This window comes from Hordeum vulgare, chromosome 7H (assembly GCF_904849725.1).
Source record: "Hordeum vulgare subsp. vulgare chromosome 7H, MorexV3_pseudomolecules_assembly, whole genome shotgun sequence".
Lineage (NCBI taxonomy): Eukaryota > Viridiplantae > Streptophyta > Magnoliopsida > Poales > Poaceae > Hordeum > Hordeum vulgare.
The window spans coordinates 564,860,050-564,874,887 of NC_058524.1; the positions used below are offsets into that span (position 1 = coordinate 564,860,050).

A 14,838-nucleotide genomic window follows, 5' to 3' on the forward strand; every position below is an offset into this window, starting at 1 on the left:
CATATAACATTGTTTGGAACCAAGAAAACACAATTCATTATGTTGTCTTCCTTGTCCAACATATACTCCTAGGCATGTAATAGTTTGGTGTGTTCTCACAATTGTAAAAAGTGTCTAAGATGATATATTTATATGTGAACCTCTCTTTCCTTATTACTTCTTGTTCATTGCAACAATGACTAATGTCTATGTTGATTTATTCTCAACAAGTTTCAATCATCATACTTGTCATAAGTGAAGTTATCACTTTCCATAAGAACGTCTCATGATCTTTCATGCTATCGTTCTTTTCATACTATTGATCATGGCACAAAGCAAAGCCCTTAACTAAGAAACTCTTTATTATATAGCTCGTAAGCTTGAATACAACGGGGGAGAGACAAAAGCAAAAGACTCAAACTAAAAACTAAAGACTTATTCCTCTAAAAGAAGAAATAAAAATTGAAGAGGAAAGAACTAAAACAAAGGTAAAAGCAAAAGATATAAAGGTGATACGATACCAGGGCAACTCCCTCAAGCTTGGTAGAAACCAAGGGGATTGCCCATACCAATGTTTAGTTGTCTTCCTTTGGCGGTGATGGTGGTGTTGTTGTCGCCTTTGATTCCAAGAGAGCTATCAATCTTTGATTTATACCTTTGAGATCTGTGACATGGTTTTCCAGCAAAACAACTTCACGAGAAAGAGAAATATTGCGAGCGCGAGTTGTTTTTCAAAACCTCAAGAGTTCAATCAAGGATGGAGACAACACGTGGAGGAAGGGTTGGAGAAAATCTACTCCTTCAACGTCTTCAATGTTGAACATAGGTTGAACTTCCTCCCTAGCTTGGGTTTTCTCCTTAGCTTGGTCCCTGGCTTCCATGACTTCTACTCTTTTCAGATCAGCATCTACTTCCTCATGAACTTGGTGAAGATCATTCTCCCCAACAGATTCCTGAGACATCTTTGCTCTAAATCTGCGGCAGACAAAAAGCTCGAAATGAAAATAGAGGAAAACTACACGATACGGAGATCAAAACCTTTGGGCGACTATATATTGTTTTTTTTCTGGGCCAGAAGGAGTCCTCCGCAAGAAAACGGAGTCCGGGAGGCACACGAGTGTTGGAATTATGCCCTAGAGGCAATAATAAATGTATAGTTATTATTATAATTCCTGTATCAAGATAATAGTTTATTATCCATGCTATAATTGTATTGAATGAAGACTCATTTACATGTGTGGATACATAGACAAAACACCGTCCCTAGCATGCCTCTAGTTGGCTAGCCAGTTGATCGATGATAGTCAGTGTCTTCTGATTATGAACAAGGTGTTGTTGCTTGATAACTGGATCACGTCATTAGGAGAATCAAGTGATGGACTAGACCCAAACTAATAGACGTAGCATGTTGATCGTGTCATTTTGTTGCTACTGTTTTCTGCGTGTCAAGTATTTATTCCTATGACCATGAGATCATATAACTCACTCACACCGGAGGAATGCTTTGTGTGTATCAAACGTCGCAACGTAACTGGGTGACTATAAAGATGCTCTACAGGTATCTCCGAAGGTGTTAGTTGAGTTAGTATGGATCAAGACTGGGATTTGTCACTCCGTATGACGGAGAGGTATCTCGGGGCCCACTCGGTAATACAACATCACACACAAGCCTTGCAAGCAATGTAACTTAGTGTAAGTTGCGGGATCTTGTATTACGGAACGAGTAAAGAGACTTGCCGGTAAACAAGATTGAAATAGGTATGCGGATACCGACGATCGAATCTCGGGCAAGTAACATACCGAAGGACAAAGGGAATGACATACGGGATTATACGAATCCTTGGCACTGAGGTTCAAACGATAAGATCTTCGTAGAATATGTAGGATCCAATATGGGCATCCAGGTCCCGCTATTGGATATTGACCGAGGAGTCTCTCGGGTCATGTCTACATAGTTCTCGAACCCGCAGGGTCTGCACACTTAAGGTTCGACGTTGTTTTATGCGTATTTGAGTTATATGGTTGGTTACCGAATGTTGTTCGGAGTCCCGGATGAGATCACGGACGTCATGAGGGTTTCCGGAATGGTCCGGAAATGAAGATTGATATATAGGATGACCTCATTTGATTACCGGAAGGTTTTCGGAGTTACCGGGAATGTACCGGGAATGACGAATGGGTTCCGGGAGTTCACCGGGGGGGCAACCCACCCCGGGGAAGCCCATAGGCTTTGGGGAGACACACCAGCCCTTAGTGGGCTGGTGGGACAGCCCCAAAGGGGCCTATGCGCCAAGAGAAGAAAAATCAAAGGAAAGAAAAAAAAAGAGGGAAGAAGTGGGAAGGGAGGGGGACTCCTCCCACCAAACCAAGTCCAACTCGGTTTGGGGGGGGAGTCCTCCCCCCCTTGGCTCGGCCGACCCCTTGGGAGTCCCTTGGACCCCAAGGCAAGGTCCCCCTCCCTCCTCCTATATATATGGGGCTTTTAGGGCAGATTTGAGATGACTTTCTCACGGCTGCCCGACCACATACCTCCATAGTTTTTCCTCTAGATCGCGTTTCTGCGGAGCTCGGGCGGAGCCCTGCTGAGACAAGATCATCACCAACCTCCGGAGCGCCGTCACGCTGCCGGAGAACTCTTCTACCTCTCCGTCTCTCTTGCTGGATCAAGAAGGCCGAGATCATCGTCGAGCTGTACGTGTGCTGAACGCGGAGGTGCCGTCCGTTCGGTACTAGATCGTGGGACTGATCGCGGGATTGTTCGCGGGGCGGATCGAGGGACGTGAGGACGTTCCACTACATCAACCGCGTTCTCTAACGCTTCTGCTGTACGATCTACAAGGGTACGTAGATCACTCATCCCCTCTCGTAGATGGACATCACCATGATAGGTCTTCGTGCGCGTAGGAAAATTTTTATTTCCCATGCGACGTTCCCCAACAGTGGTATCAGAGCTAGGTTCATGCGTAGATGTCTTCTCGAGTAGAACACAAAAGGTTTTGTGGGCGGTGATGTGCGTTTTGCTGCCCTCCTTAGTCTTTTCTTGATTCCGCGGTATTGTTGGATTGAAGCGGCTTGGACCGACATTACTCGTACGCTTACGAGAGACTGGTTTCATCGTTACGAGTAACCCCCTTTGCTCAAAGATGACTGGCAAGTGTCGGTTTCTCCAACTTTAGTTGAATCGGATTTGACCGAGGAGGTCCTTGGATGAGGTTAAATAGCAACTCATATATCTCCGTTGTGGTGTTTGCGTAAGTAAGATGCGATCCTACTAGATACCCTTGGTCACCACGTAAAACATGCAACAACAAAATTAGAGGACGTCTAACTTGTTTTTGCAGGGTATGATTGTGATGTGATATGGCCAACGATGTGATGTGATATATTGGATGTATGAGATGATCATGTTGTAATAGAAATATCGACTTGCACGTCGATGGTACGGCAACCGGCAGGAGCCATAGGGTTGTCTTTATACTAACATATGTGCTTGCAGATGCGTTTACTATTTTTCTAGGATGTAGCTTTAGTAGTAATAGCATAAGTAGCATGACAACCACGATGGCAACACGTTGATGGATGATCATGGTGTGGCGCCGGTGACAAGAAGATCGTGCCGGTGCTTTGGTGATGGAGATCAAGAAGCACGTGATGATGGCCATATCATGTCACTTATGAATTGCATGTGATGTTAATCCTTTTATGCACCTTATTTTGCTTAGAACGACAATAGCATTATGAGGTGATCTCTCACTAAAATTTCAAGACGAAATTGTGTTCTCCCCGACTGTGCACCGTTGCTACAGTTCGTCGTTTCGAGACACCACGTGATGATCGGGTGTGATAGACTCAACGTTCACATACAACGGGTGCAAAACAGTTGCGCACGCGGAACACTCGGGTTAAGCTTGACGAGCCTAGCATGTGCAGACATGGCCTCGGAACACATGAGACCGAAAGGTCGATCATGAATCATATAGTTGATATGATTAGCATAGGGATGCTTACCACTGAAATTATACTCAACTCACGTGATGATCGGACTTGGGATAGTGTAAGTGGATCATGAACCACTCAAATGACTAGAGAGATGTACTTTTTGAGTGGGAGTTTAGCATATAATTTGATTAAGTTGAACTCTAATTATCTTGAACATAGTCTAAGTCCACTTTGAATATATTCGTGTTGTAGATCATGGCTCACGCAAGTGTCATCCTGAATTTTAATACGTTCCTAGAGAAAGCTAAGTTGAAAGATGATGGAAGCAACTTTGTAGACTGGGCTCGTAATCTTAAGCTAATCTTACAAGCTGGAAAGAAGGATTATGTCCTTAATGCTGCGCTAGGAGATGAACCACCCGCTACGGCTGATCAGGATGTTAAGAACGCTTGGTTAGCACGTAAGGAGGACTACTCAATAGTTCAATGTGCAGTCTTGTATGGCTTGGAACCGGGACTTCAACGTCGCTTTGAGCGTCATGGAGCATTTGAGATGTTCCAGGAGTTGAAGTTTATCTTTCAGAAGAACGCCCGGATCGAGAGGTATGAGACCTCCGATAAATTCTATGCTTGCAAGATGGAGGAAAACTCGTCTATCAGTGAACATGTGCTCAAAATGTCTGGGTGCTCAAACCGTCTAGCTGAACTGGGGATTGAACTCCCGCAGGAAGCTATCACTGACAGAATCCTTCAATCACTGCCGCCAAGCTATAAAGGCTTTGTGTTGAACTACAACATGCAAGGGATGAACAAGTCTCCCGACGAGTTGTTTGCGATGCTGAAAGTCGCAGAGTCTGAACTCCGCAAAGAGCATCAAGTGTTGATGGTGAGCAAGACCACTAGTTTCAAGAGAAACGGCAAAGGAAAGAAGGGCAATTCGAAGAAGAGCGGCAAGCGTGTTGCCAATCCGCCGAAGAAGCCCAAAGCTGGACCTAAGCCTGAAACAGAGTGCTTCTATTGCAAGGGTATGGGTCACTGGAAGCGCAATTGCCCCAAGTGTCTGGCAGATAAGAAGGCGGGCAAAGAAAAATCAGGTATATTTGATATACATGTTATTGATGTGTACTTAACCGGCTCTCATAGTAGTGCCTGGGTATTTGATACCGGTTCTGTTGCTCACATTTGCAACTCGAAGCAGGAACTGCGGAATAGACGAAGGCTGGCGAAAGACGAAGTGACGATGCGCATAGGAAACGGTTCCAAGGTTGATGCAATCGCCGTCGGCACAGTGTCACTTCAGCTACCATCGGGATTAGTGATGAACTTAAATCATTGTTATTTAGTGCCTGCGTTGAGCATGAACATTATATCTGGATCTTGTTTATTGCGAGACGGTTACTCTTTTAAGTCTGAGAATAATGGTTGTTCTATTTCTATGAGTAACATCTTTTATGGTCATGCACCGAATGTGAGAGGATTTTATCATATTGAATCTTGATAGCGATACGCATATACATAACATTGAGACCAAAAGAGTTAGAGTAAACAATGATAGCGCCATATTTTTGTGGCACTACCGCTTGGGTCATATTGGTGTAAAGCGCATGAAGAAACTCCATGCTGATGGACTTTTGGAGTCACTTGACTTCGATTCACTTGACACGTGCGAACCATGCCTTATGGGCAAGATGACTAAGACTCCGTTCTCCGGAACAATGGAGCGTGCAAGTGACTTGTTGGAAATCATACATACCGATGTGTGTGGTCCAATGAGCGTGGAGGCACGCGGCGGATATCATTATTTTCTCACCTTCACTGACGATTTAAGTAGATATGGTTATGTCTACTTGATGAAGCACAAGTCTGAAACATTTGAAAAGTTCAAGCAATTTCAGAGTGAAGTGGAAAATCATCGTAACAAGAAGATCAAGTTCCTACGGTCTGATCGTGGGGGTGAGTATCTGAGTTTCGAGTTTGGTACTCACTTAAGACAATGTGGAATTGTTTCGCAGTTAACACCGCCTGGAACACCACAGCGTAATGGTGTGTCCGAACGTCTTAATCGTACTTTGTTAGAGATGGTGCGATCTATGATGTCTCTTGCTGATTTGCCGTTATCATTTTGGGGTTATGCATTGGAAACAGCTGCATTCACTTTAAATAGGGCACCATCGAAATCCGTTGAGACGACACCATACGAACTATGGTATGGCAAAAGACCAAAGTTGTCGTTTCTTAAAGTTTGGGGATGTGATGCTTATGTCAAAAAGCTTCAGCCTGAAAAGCTGGAACCCAAAGCGGAAAAATGCGTCTTCATAGGTTACCCAAAAAAGACAGTTGGGTACACCTTCTATCTCAAATCCGAGGGCAAAGTGTTTGTTGCTAAGAACGGAACTTTTCTCGAGAAGGAGTTTCTCTCGAGAGAATTGAGTGGGAGGAAGATAGAACTTGACGAGGTTGTCGAACCTCTCATCCTTCTGGATGGTGGCGCAGGGCAAGGGGAAACCTCTGTCATTGCAACGCCGGTTGAGGAGGAAGTTAATGATGATGATCATGAAACTCCAGTTCAAGTTTCTGTTGAACCACGCAGGTCGACGAGATCACGCGCTGCTCCAGAGTGGTACGGTAATCCCGTCTTATCAATCATGTTGTTAGACAACAATGAACCTGCAAATTATGAAGAAGCAATGGTGGGCCCAGATTCCAACAAATGGCTAGAAGCCATGAAATCCGAGATAGGATCCATGTATGAGAACAAAGTGTGGACTTTGGAGATACTACCTGAGGGCCGCAAGGCTATTCAGAACAAATGGATCTTTAAGAAGAAGACGGACGCTGACGGTAATGTGACCGTTTATAAAGCTCGACTTGTGGCAAAGGGTTTTTCACAAGTTCCAGGAGTTGACTACGATGAGACCTTCTCACCCGTAGCGATGCTTAAGTCCGTCAGAATCATGTTAGCAATAGCTGCATTTTTCGATTATGAAATCTGGCAGATGGATGTCAAAACGGCGTTCCTTAACGGTTTCCTTAAGGAAGAGTTGTATATGATGCAACCCGAAGGTTTTGTCGATCCTAAAAATGCTGACAAGGTATGCAAGCTCCAACGATCCATTTATGGACTGGTGCAAGCATCTCGGAGTTGGAACAAACGCTTTGATGAGGTGATCAAAGCATTTGGGTTTATACAAGTGGTTGGAGAATCTTGTATTTACAAGAAAGTGAGTGGGAGCTCTGTGGCGTTTCTAATATTATATGTGGATGACATATTACTGATTGGAAACAACGTAGAGCTTTTGGAGAGCATAAAAGGTTACTTGAATAAAAGTTTCTCTATGAAGGACCTAGGAGAAGCTGCTTACATACTAGGCATTAAGATCTATAGGGATAGATCAAAACGCCTGATAGGACTTTCACAAAGCACATACCTTGATAAAGTTTTGAAGAGGTTCAAAATGGAACAGTCCAAGAAAGGGTTCTTGCCAGTGTTACAAGGTACGAGATTGAGTAAGACTCAGTGCCCAGCAACTGATGAAGATAGAGAGCATATGCGCTCCGTCCCCTATGCTTCAGCCATAAGCTCTATCATGTATGCAATGCTGTGCACTAGACCGGATGTTAGCCTGGCCATAAGTATGGCAGGTAGGTTCCAGAGTAATCCAGGAGTGGATCACTGGACGGCGGTCAAGAATATCCTGAAGTACCTGAAAAGGACTAAGGAGATATTTCTCGTGTATGGAGGTGACGAAGAGCTCGCCGTAAAAGGTTACGTCGATGCAAGCTTTGACACAGATCCAGACGACTCTAAGTCGCAAACCGGATACGTATTTATTCTTAATGGGGGTGCAGTAAGCTGGTGCAGTTCCAAGCAAAGCGTCGTAGCAGATTCTACATGTGAAGCAGAGTACATGGCTGCCTCGGAGGCGGCTAAGGAGGGTGTCTGGATGAAGCAGTTCATGACGGATCTTGGAGTGGTGCCAAGTGCACTGGATCCAATAACCTTGTTCTGTGACAACACTGGTGCCATTGCCTTAGCAAAGGAACCAAGGTTTCACAAGAAGACCAGACACATCAAACGACGCTTCAACCTCATCCGCGACTACGTCGAGGAGGAGGACGTAAATATATGCAAAGTGCACACGGATTTGAATGTAGCAGACCCGCTGACTAAACCTCTTCCACGGCCAAAACATGATCGACACCAGAACTGTATGGGTGTTAGATTTATTACAATGTAATTCACATAGTGATGTGAGGGCTAGATTATTGCCTCTAGTGCAAGTGGGAGACTGTTGGAATTATGCCCTAGAGGCAATAATAAATGTATAGTTATTATTATAATTCCTGTATCAAGATAATAGTTTATTATCCATGCTATAATTGTATTGAATGAAGACTCATTTACATGTGTGGATACATAGACAAAACACCATCCCTAGCATGCCTCTAGTTGGCTAGCCAGTTGATCGATGATAGTCAGTGTCTTCTGATTATGAACAAGGTGTTGTTGCTTGATAACTGGATCACGTCATTAGGAGAATCACGTGATGGACTAGACCCAAACTAATAGACATAGCATGTTGATCGTGTCATTTTGTTGCTACTATTTTCTGCGTGTCAAGTATTTATTCCTATGACCATGAGATCATATAACTCACTGACACCGGAGGAATGCTTTGTGTGTATCAAACGTCGCAACGTAACTGGGTGACTATAAAGATGCTCTACAGGTATCTCCGAAGGTGTTAGTTGAGTTAGTATGGATCAAGACTGGGATTTGTCACTCCGTATGATGGAGAGGTATCTCGGGGCCCACTCGGTAATACAACATCACACACAAGCCTTGGAAGCAATGTAACTTAGTGTAAGTTGCGGGATCTTGTATTACGGAACGAGTAAAGAGACTTGCCGGTAAACGAGATTGAAATAGGTATGCGGATACCGACGATCGAATCTCGGGCAAGTAACATACCGAAGGACAAAGGGAATGACATACGGGATTATACGAATCCTTGGCACTGAGGTTCAAACGATAAGATCTTCGTAGAATATGTAGGATCCAATATGGGCATCCAGGTCCCGCTATTGGATATTGACCGAGGAGTCTCTCGGGTCATGTCTACATAGTTCTCGAACCCGCAGGGTCTGCACACTTAAGGTTCGACGTTGTTTTATGCGTATTTGAGTTATATGGTTGGTTACTGAATGTTGTTCGGAGTCCCGGATGAGATCACGGACGTCATGAGGGTTTCCGGAATGGTCCGGAAACGAAGATTGATATATAGGATGACCTCATTTGATTACCGGAAGGTTTTCGGAGTTACCGGGAATGTACCGGGAATGACGAATGGGTTCCGGGAGTTCACCGGGGGGGGGGGGAACCCACCCCGGGGAAGCCCATAGGCTTTGGGGAGACACACCAGCCCTTAGTGGGCTGGTGGGACAGCCCCAAAGGGGCCTATGCGCCAAGAGAAGAAAAATCAAAGGAAAGAAAAAAAAAGAGGGAAGAAGTGGGAAGGGAGGGGGACTCCTCCCACCAAACCAAGTCCAACTCGGTTTGGGGGGGGGGGGAGTCCTCCCCCCCTTGGCTCGGCCGACCCCTTGGGAGTCCCTTGGACCCCAAGGCAAGGTCCCCCTCCCTCCTCCTATATATATGGGGCTTTTAGGGCAGATTTGAGATGACTTTCTCACGGCTGCCCGACCACATACCTCCATAGTTTTTCCTCTAGATCGCGTTTCTGCGGAGCTCGGGCGGAGCCCTGCTGAGACAAGATCATCACCAACCTCCGGAGCGCCGTCACGCTGCCGGAGAACTCTTCTACCTCTCCGTCTCTCTTGCTGGATCAAGAAGGCCGAGATCATCGTCGAGCTGTACGTGTGCTGAACGCGGAGGTGCCGTCCGTTCGGTACTAGATCGTGGGACTGATCGCGGGATTGTTCGCGGGGCGGATCGAGGGACGTGAGGACGTTCCACTACATCAACCGCGTTCTCTAACGCTTCTGCTGTACGATCTACAAGGGTACGTAGATCACTCATCCCCTCTCGTAGATGGACATCACCATGATAGGTCTTCGTGCGCGTAGGAAATTTTTTGTTTCCCATGCGACGTTCCCCAACAACGAGGTGCCCACAAGCTTGCCCACCGCCACCAGGGGGGTGGTGGCGGAGTGGGCCCTTGTGGCTGCCTCGTTCGCTCTCCGGACTGCTTTTTATTTTTCTAATTTTCCAAAAATTCCAAAACTGAGGAAATTTCCTATTGGAAAAGTATCGGAGTCCAATTTCTTACCGAAACAGATACATCTTCGTTTTCAAGGTCTGAAACAGGCTGATAAACATCCCTTATGTGCTCCTCTGGAGTTATGACATTGATGATATTGGTCTCAACATTTATGGGAGTACCAGAGATGTAATGCTTGATTCTTTGCCCATTTACCACTCTAGGAAAATTTCCTTCCGTGTTATTGATTTTGATGGCACCGGAACGATATACTTCCTCGACAACATAGGGACCTTCCCATTTAGAGAGAAGCTTGCCTGCAACGAATCTCAAACGAGAATTGTATAGCAAGACATAATCACCTACATTGAACTCTCGTTTCTGTATTCGTTTGTCGTGCCATCTCTTAGCCTTTTCCTTGAACAACCTGGCATTCTCATATGCCTAGGCTCTCCATTCATCTAACGAGCTGATATCAAACAATCGCTTCTCATCGGCAAGTTTGAAATCAAAGTTGAGCTCTTTGATTGCCCAATAAGTTTTGTGTTCCAGCTCAAGAGGTAAATGACAGGCCTTACCGTAAACCATTTTATATGGTGACATGCCCATGGGATTCTTATAAGCAGTCCTATAAGCCCATAGTGCATCGTCAAGTTTGCTAGACCAATTCTTTCGAGATCTATTGACGGTCTTTTGTAGGATCAATTTGATCTCCCTATTACTGAACTCCACTTGACCACTAGACTGAGGATGATAAGGAGATGCAACTCTATGGTTGACATCATACTTAGCCAGCATCTTTTTCGGAAAACACGATGAATGAAGTGTGAACCGCCATCAGTCATCAAGTATCTAGGGACTCCAAATCTTGGGAATATGATTTCTTTAAGCATCTTAATAGAGGTGTGGTGATCAGCATTTTTAGTGGGGATAGCTTCTACCCACTTAGTAACGTAATCCACAGCAACTAAGATGTGAGTGTACCCATTGGAACTCGGGAAGGGTCCCATATAATCAAAGCCCCAGACATCAAATGGTTCAATGACAAGTGAATAGTTCATAGGCATCTCTTGACGCTTACTGATGTTCCCTATCCTTTCGCATTCGTCACAAGACAAGACAAACTTACGGGCATCCTTGAAGAGAGTGGGCCAATAGAAACCTGATTGCAATACCTTATGGGCAGTTCTATCTCCAGCATGGTGGCCTCCGTAGGCTTCGGAATGACACTTCTGGAGGATCTGTCCCTGTTCATGTTCAGGCACACAACGTCTAATAACACCATCTACTCCTTCCTTATAAAGGTTAGGATCATCCCAAAAGTAGTGTCTCAAATCAAAGAAGAATTTCTTCTTTTGTTGATAGGTGAAACTGGGTGGTATGTATTTGGCTACGATATAATTTGCATAATCGGCATACCACGGTGCACTATGTGAAGTGCGGATGACAATCAATTGCTTATCAGGAAAGCTGACATCAATGGGTAGTTGGTCATCAAGGACATTCTCTAGCCAAGAGAAGTTATCTTCTACATGGTTATCAGCACCCTTTCGGTCAATGACGTGCAAATCAAATTCCTGTAGCAGGAGAACCCATCTGATCAGCCTAGGCTTAGCGTCCTTCTTCTCCATGAGGTACTTAATAGCAGCATGATCAAAGTGAATAGTGACTTTGGAGTCAACTATGTAAGTTCTGAACTTTTCACATGCAAACACGACTGCTAAAAATTCCTTCTCCATAGTAGCATAATTTCTTTGGGCACTGTCTAGAGTTTTAATTGCGTAGTGAATGACATTCAACTTCTTGTCAACTCTTTGTCCTAGAGCAGCACCAACAGCATAATCACCAGCGTCGTACATGATTTCAAAGGGCAAGTTCCAGTCAGGTGGTTGAACAATAGGTGCGGTTATCAAAGCCTTCTTAAGTATTTCAAAGGCTTCCTCACAATCCTCATCAAAAACAAAAGGAACATCCTTCTGCAAGAGGTTGGTAAGAGGCCTAGAAATCTTAGAGAAGTCTTTAATGAACCTTCTATAGAAACCAGCATGACCTAAGAAACTTCGTATACCTCTGATATCTGTGGGGCGAGGCATTTTCTCAATTGCATCAACCTTAGCCTTATCAACTTCAATGCCTCTTTCAGAGATTTTGTGTCCTAAGACGATACCTTCATTAACCATAAAGTGGCACTTCTCCCAATTCAAGACGAGGTTGGTTTCTTCGCATCTCTGTAAGACTCGATCAAGGTTGCTGAGGCAATCATCAAAGAAAGACCCGTAAACGGAGAAGTCATCCATGAAAACCTCGACGATCTTTTCACAAAAGTCAGAGAATATAGCCATCATACATCTTTGGAAGGTGGCAAGTGCATTACATAAGCCAAAAGGCATACGTCTATAGGCAAAGGTACCGAAAGGGCAGGTGAAAGTAGTTTTCCCTTGATCAGATTGTGCAACAGGTATTTGCGAGAAACCTGAATATCCGTCTAGAAAGCAGAAGTGTGTGTGCTTTGATAGCCTTTCTAGCATTTGGTCTATGAACGGCAAAGGATAATGATCTTTCCTGGTTGCCTTGTTCAGTTTCCGGAAGTCTATCACCATTCTGTAGCTGGTAATAATCCTTTCTGGGATTAGTTCATCCTTATCATTAGGAACGATGGCGATACCTCCCTTCTTAGGTATGCAATGTACTGGACTTACCCAATCACTATGAGCGACAAGATAAATGATTCCTGCTTCCAGAAGCTTTAATATTTCTTTTCTAACGACCTCTTTCATCTTAGGATTTAATCTCCTTTGATGATCAGGAACTGGTTTAAAGTCAGGATCGGTTTTAATCTTGTGCTGACATAGAGTAGGACTAATACCCTTAAGATCATCAAGAGTATATACAATAGCAGCGCGGTGCTTCCTCAGAGTTTTTAGTAACTTCTTCTCTTCGCGCTCTGAGAGGAGAGCACTAATAATGACAGGATATATCTCCTTCTCATCAAGATAGGCATACTTAAGAGTATCATGCAACTATTTAAGCTCGAACACAGGATCACCCTTTGGTGGGGGAGGATCCCCAAGCAGTTCAACAAGCAGATTATTCTTGAGAATAGGATATTGTTCTAAGACAATTTTATCTATCTCATCTCTCTCGTCCATATGCATATCATTTTCATGCTCAAGCAGATATTGCTCTAAAGGATCCGTAGGAGGTACGGCAATAGAGGCAAGAGAAATGATTTCATCCCTACCAGACGACTCTCTTTCATGGGTTTGTCTTCCAGACTTGGAGAAGTTAAATTCATGAGACACACCCTCGAAACTTACTGTGACGGTCTGCTTAATGCAATCAATGTGAGCATTGCAGTGTTGAGAAAGGGTCTACCGAATATGATGGGACAAAAGCTATCTTGTGCAGTACCATGGATGAGGAAATCAGTAGGATACTTCATCTTACCACACAGGACTTCTACGTCTCTCACAATTCCCAAAGGGCAGATAGTGTCTCTATTAGCTAGCGTAATAGTGACATCAATGGGCTCTAACTCAGCAGGTGCAATCTCATCTTTGATTTCATCATATAGAGAATGGGGTATTGCACTAACACTAGCTCCCATATCACATAAACCATGGTAACAGTGATCTCCTATCTTAACAGAAACAACGGGCAGGGCAACTACAGGTCCGTGCTTGTCTTTCGCGTGAGGTTTAGCAATTCTAGCGGAGTCCTCACAGAATTTGCTAACATGCCCATCTATGTCTTCGGCTAAGAGATCTTTGATAATAGAAACACTAGGTTCAACTCTAATCTCCTCAGGGAGTGCAAGTGGTCTAATGTAACCCCTACGTATCACAGTTGGAGCTTTAAAATAGTCCTTTATCCTAGCAGGGTATGGTGGTTTCTCAGTGTAAGCACAAGGAACAACAGGATCACTAAAAGCTATGATTTTCTCCTCAACTAGATTGGTTTTGGCTATGTTGCTTTCTACAGGAGGATGATATTTAAACCACTTCTCTTTGGGAAGATCAACATGAGCAGCAAAAGATTCACATAGAGAAGCTACTATCTCACAACCAAGTCCATACTTAGCGCTAAAATCTCTAGAAGTGTTTGTCTCAACAAAAGATTTAACGCAATCAAACTGGAAATTCATACCTGAGTCCTTACCTTCCTCTAGCTCCCAATCTTCAGAGTTGCATTTGATTCTCTCCAATAAATTCCATTTGTGATCAATATCCTTCTTCATAAAAGAACCGGCACAAGAAGTGTCAAGCATGGTACGATCTTCATGAGAAAGCCGAGCATAAAAGTTTTGAGTGATGATTTCTCTCGAGAGCTCATGATTGGGGCATGAATATAGCATTTATTTAAGCCTCCCCCGATCTTGAGCTATGCTTTCCCTATCACGAGGCCAAAAGTTATAAATAAAGTTCCAATTTCAACCGATTGTAGCCCCATGATCCAGTATCATCACATAGCCTATACCATGTCAACGCCTTATCCTTCAAAGATAAAGGAAATAATTTCTTCTTTACCTCATCCTCGGGCAAACCTGCAAGCTTAAATAAACCACAAACTTCATCTACATAGATTAGATGAAAGTCTGGATGTGAAGATCCATCTCCTGTAAAAGGATTAGCCAGCAGTTTCTCAAGCATACGCAAAGGAATTTCATAAAAGATATTTTCAGTAGGTACCTCAGGTTGAGGAGA

At 44.1% G+C, this 14,838-nt stretch overlaps 1 protein-coding gene across 1 annotated transcript in view; it reads right to left on the reverse strand.

Annotated features, from left to right (window-relative positions):
- LOC123409313 (receptor-like protein 2) overlaps positions 1-14,838 on the reverse strand; it is a 108,266-nt gene that overhangs the window by 26,193 nt on the left and 67,235 nt on the right. The window contains exon 7 of the mRNA XM_045102251.1: positions 5,559-5,562. Coding sequence (XP_044958186.1) covers positions 5,559-5,562 — 4 coding nt within the window. The remainder of the gene's footprint in view (positions 1-5,558; positions 5,563-14,838) is intronic.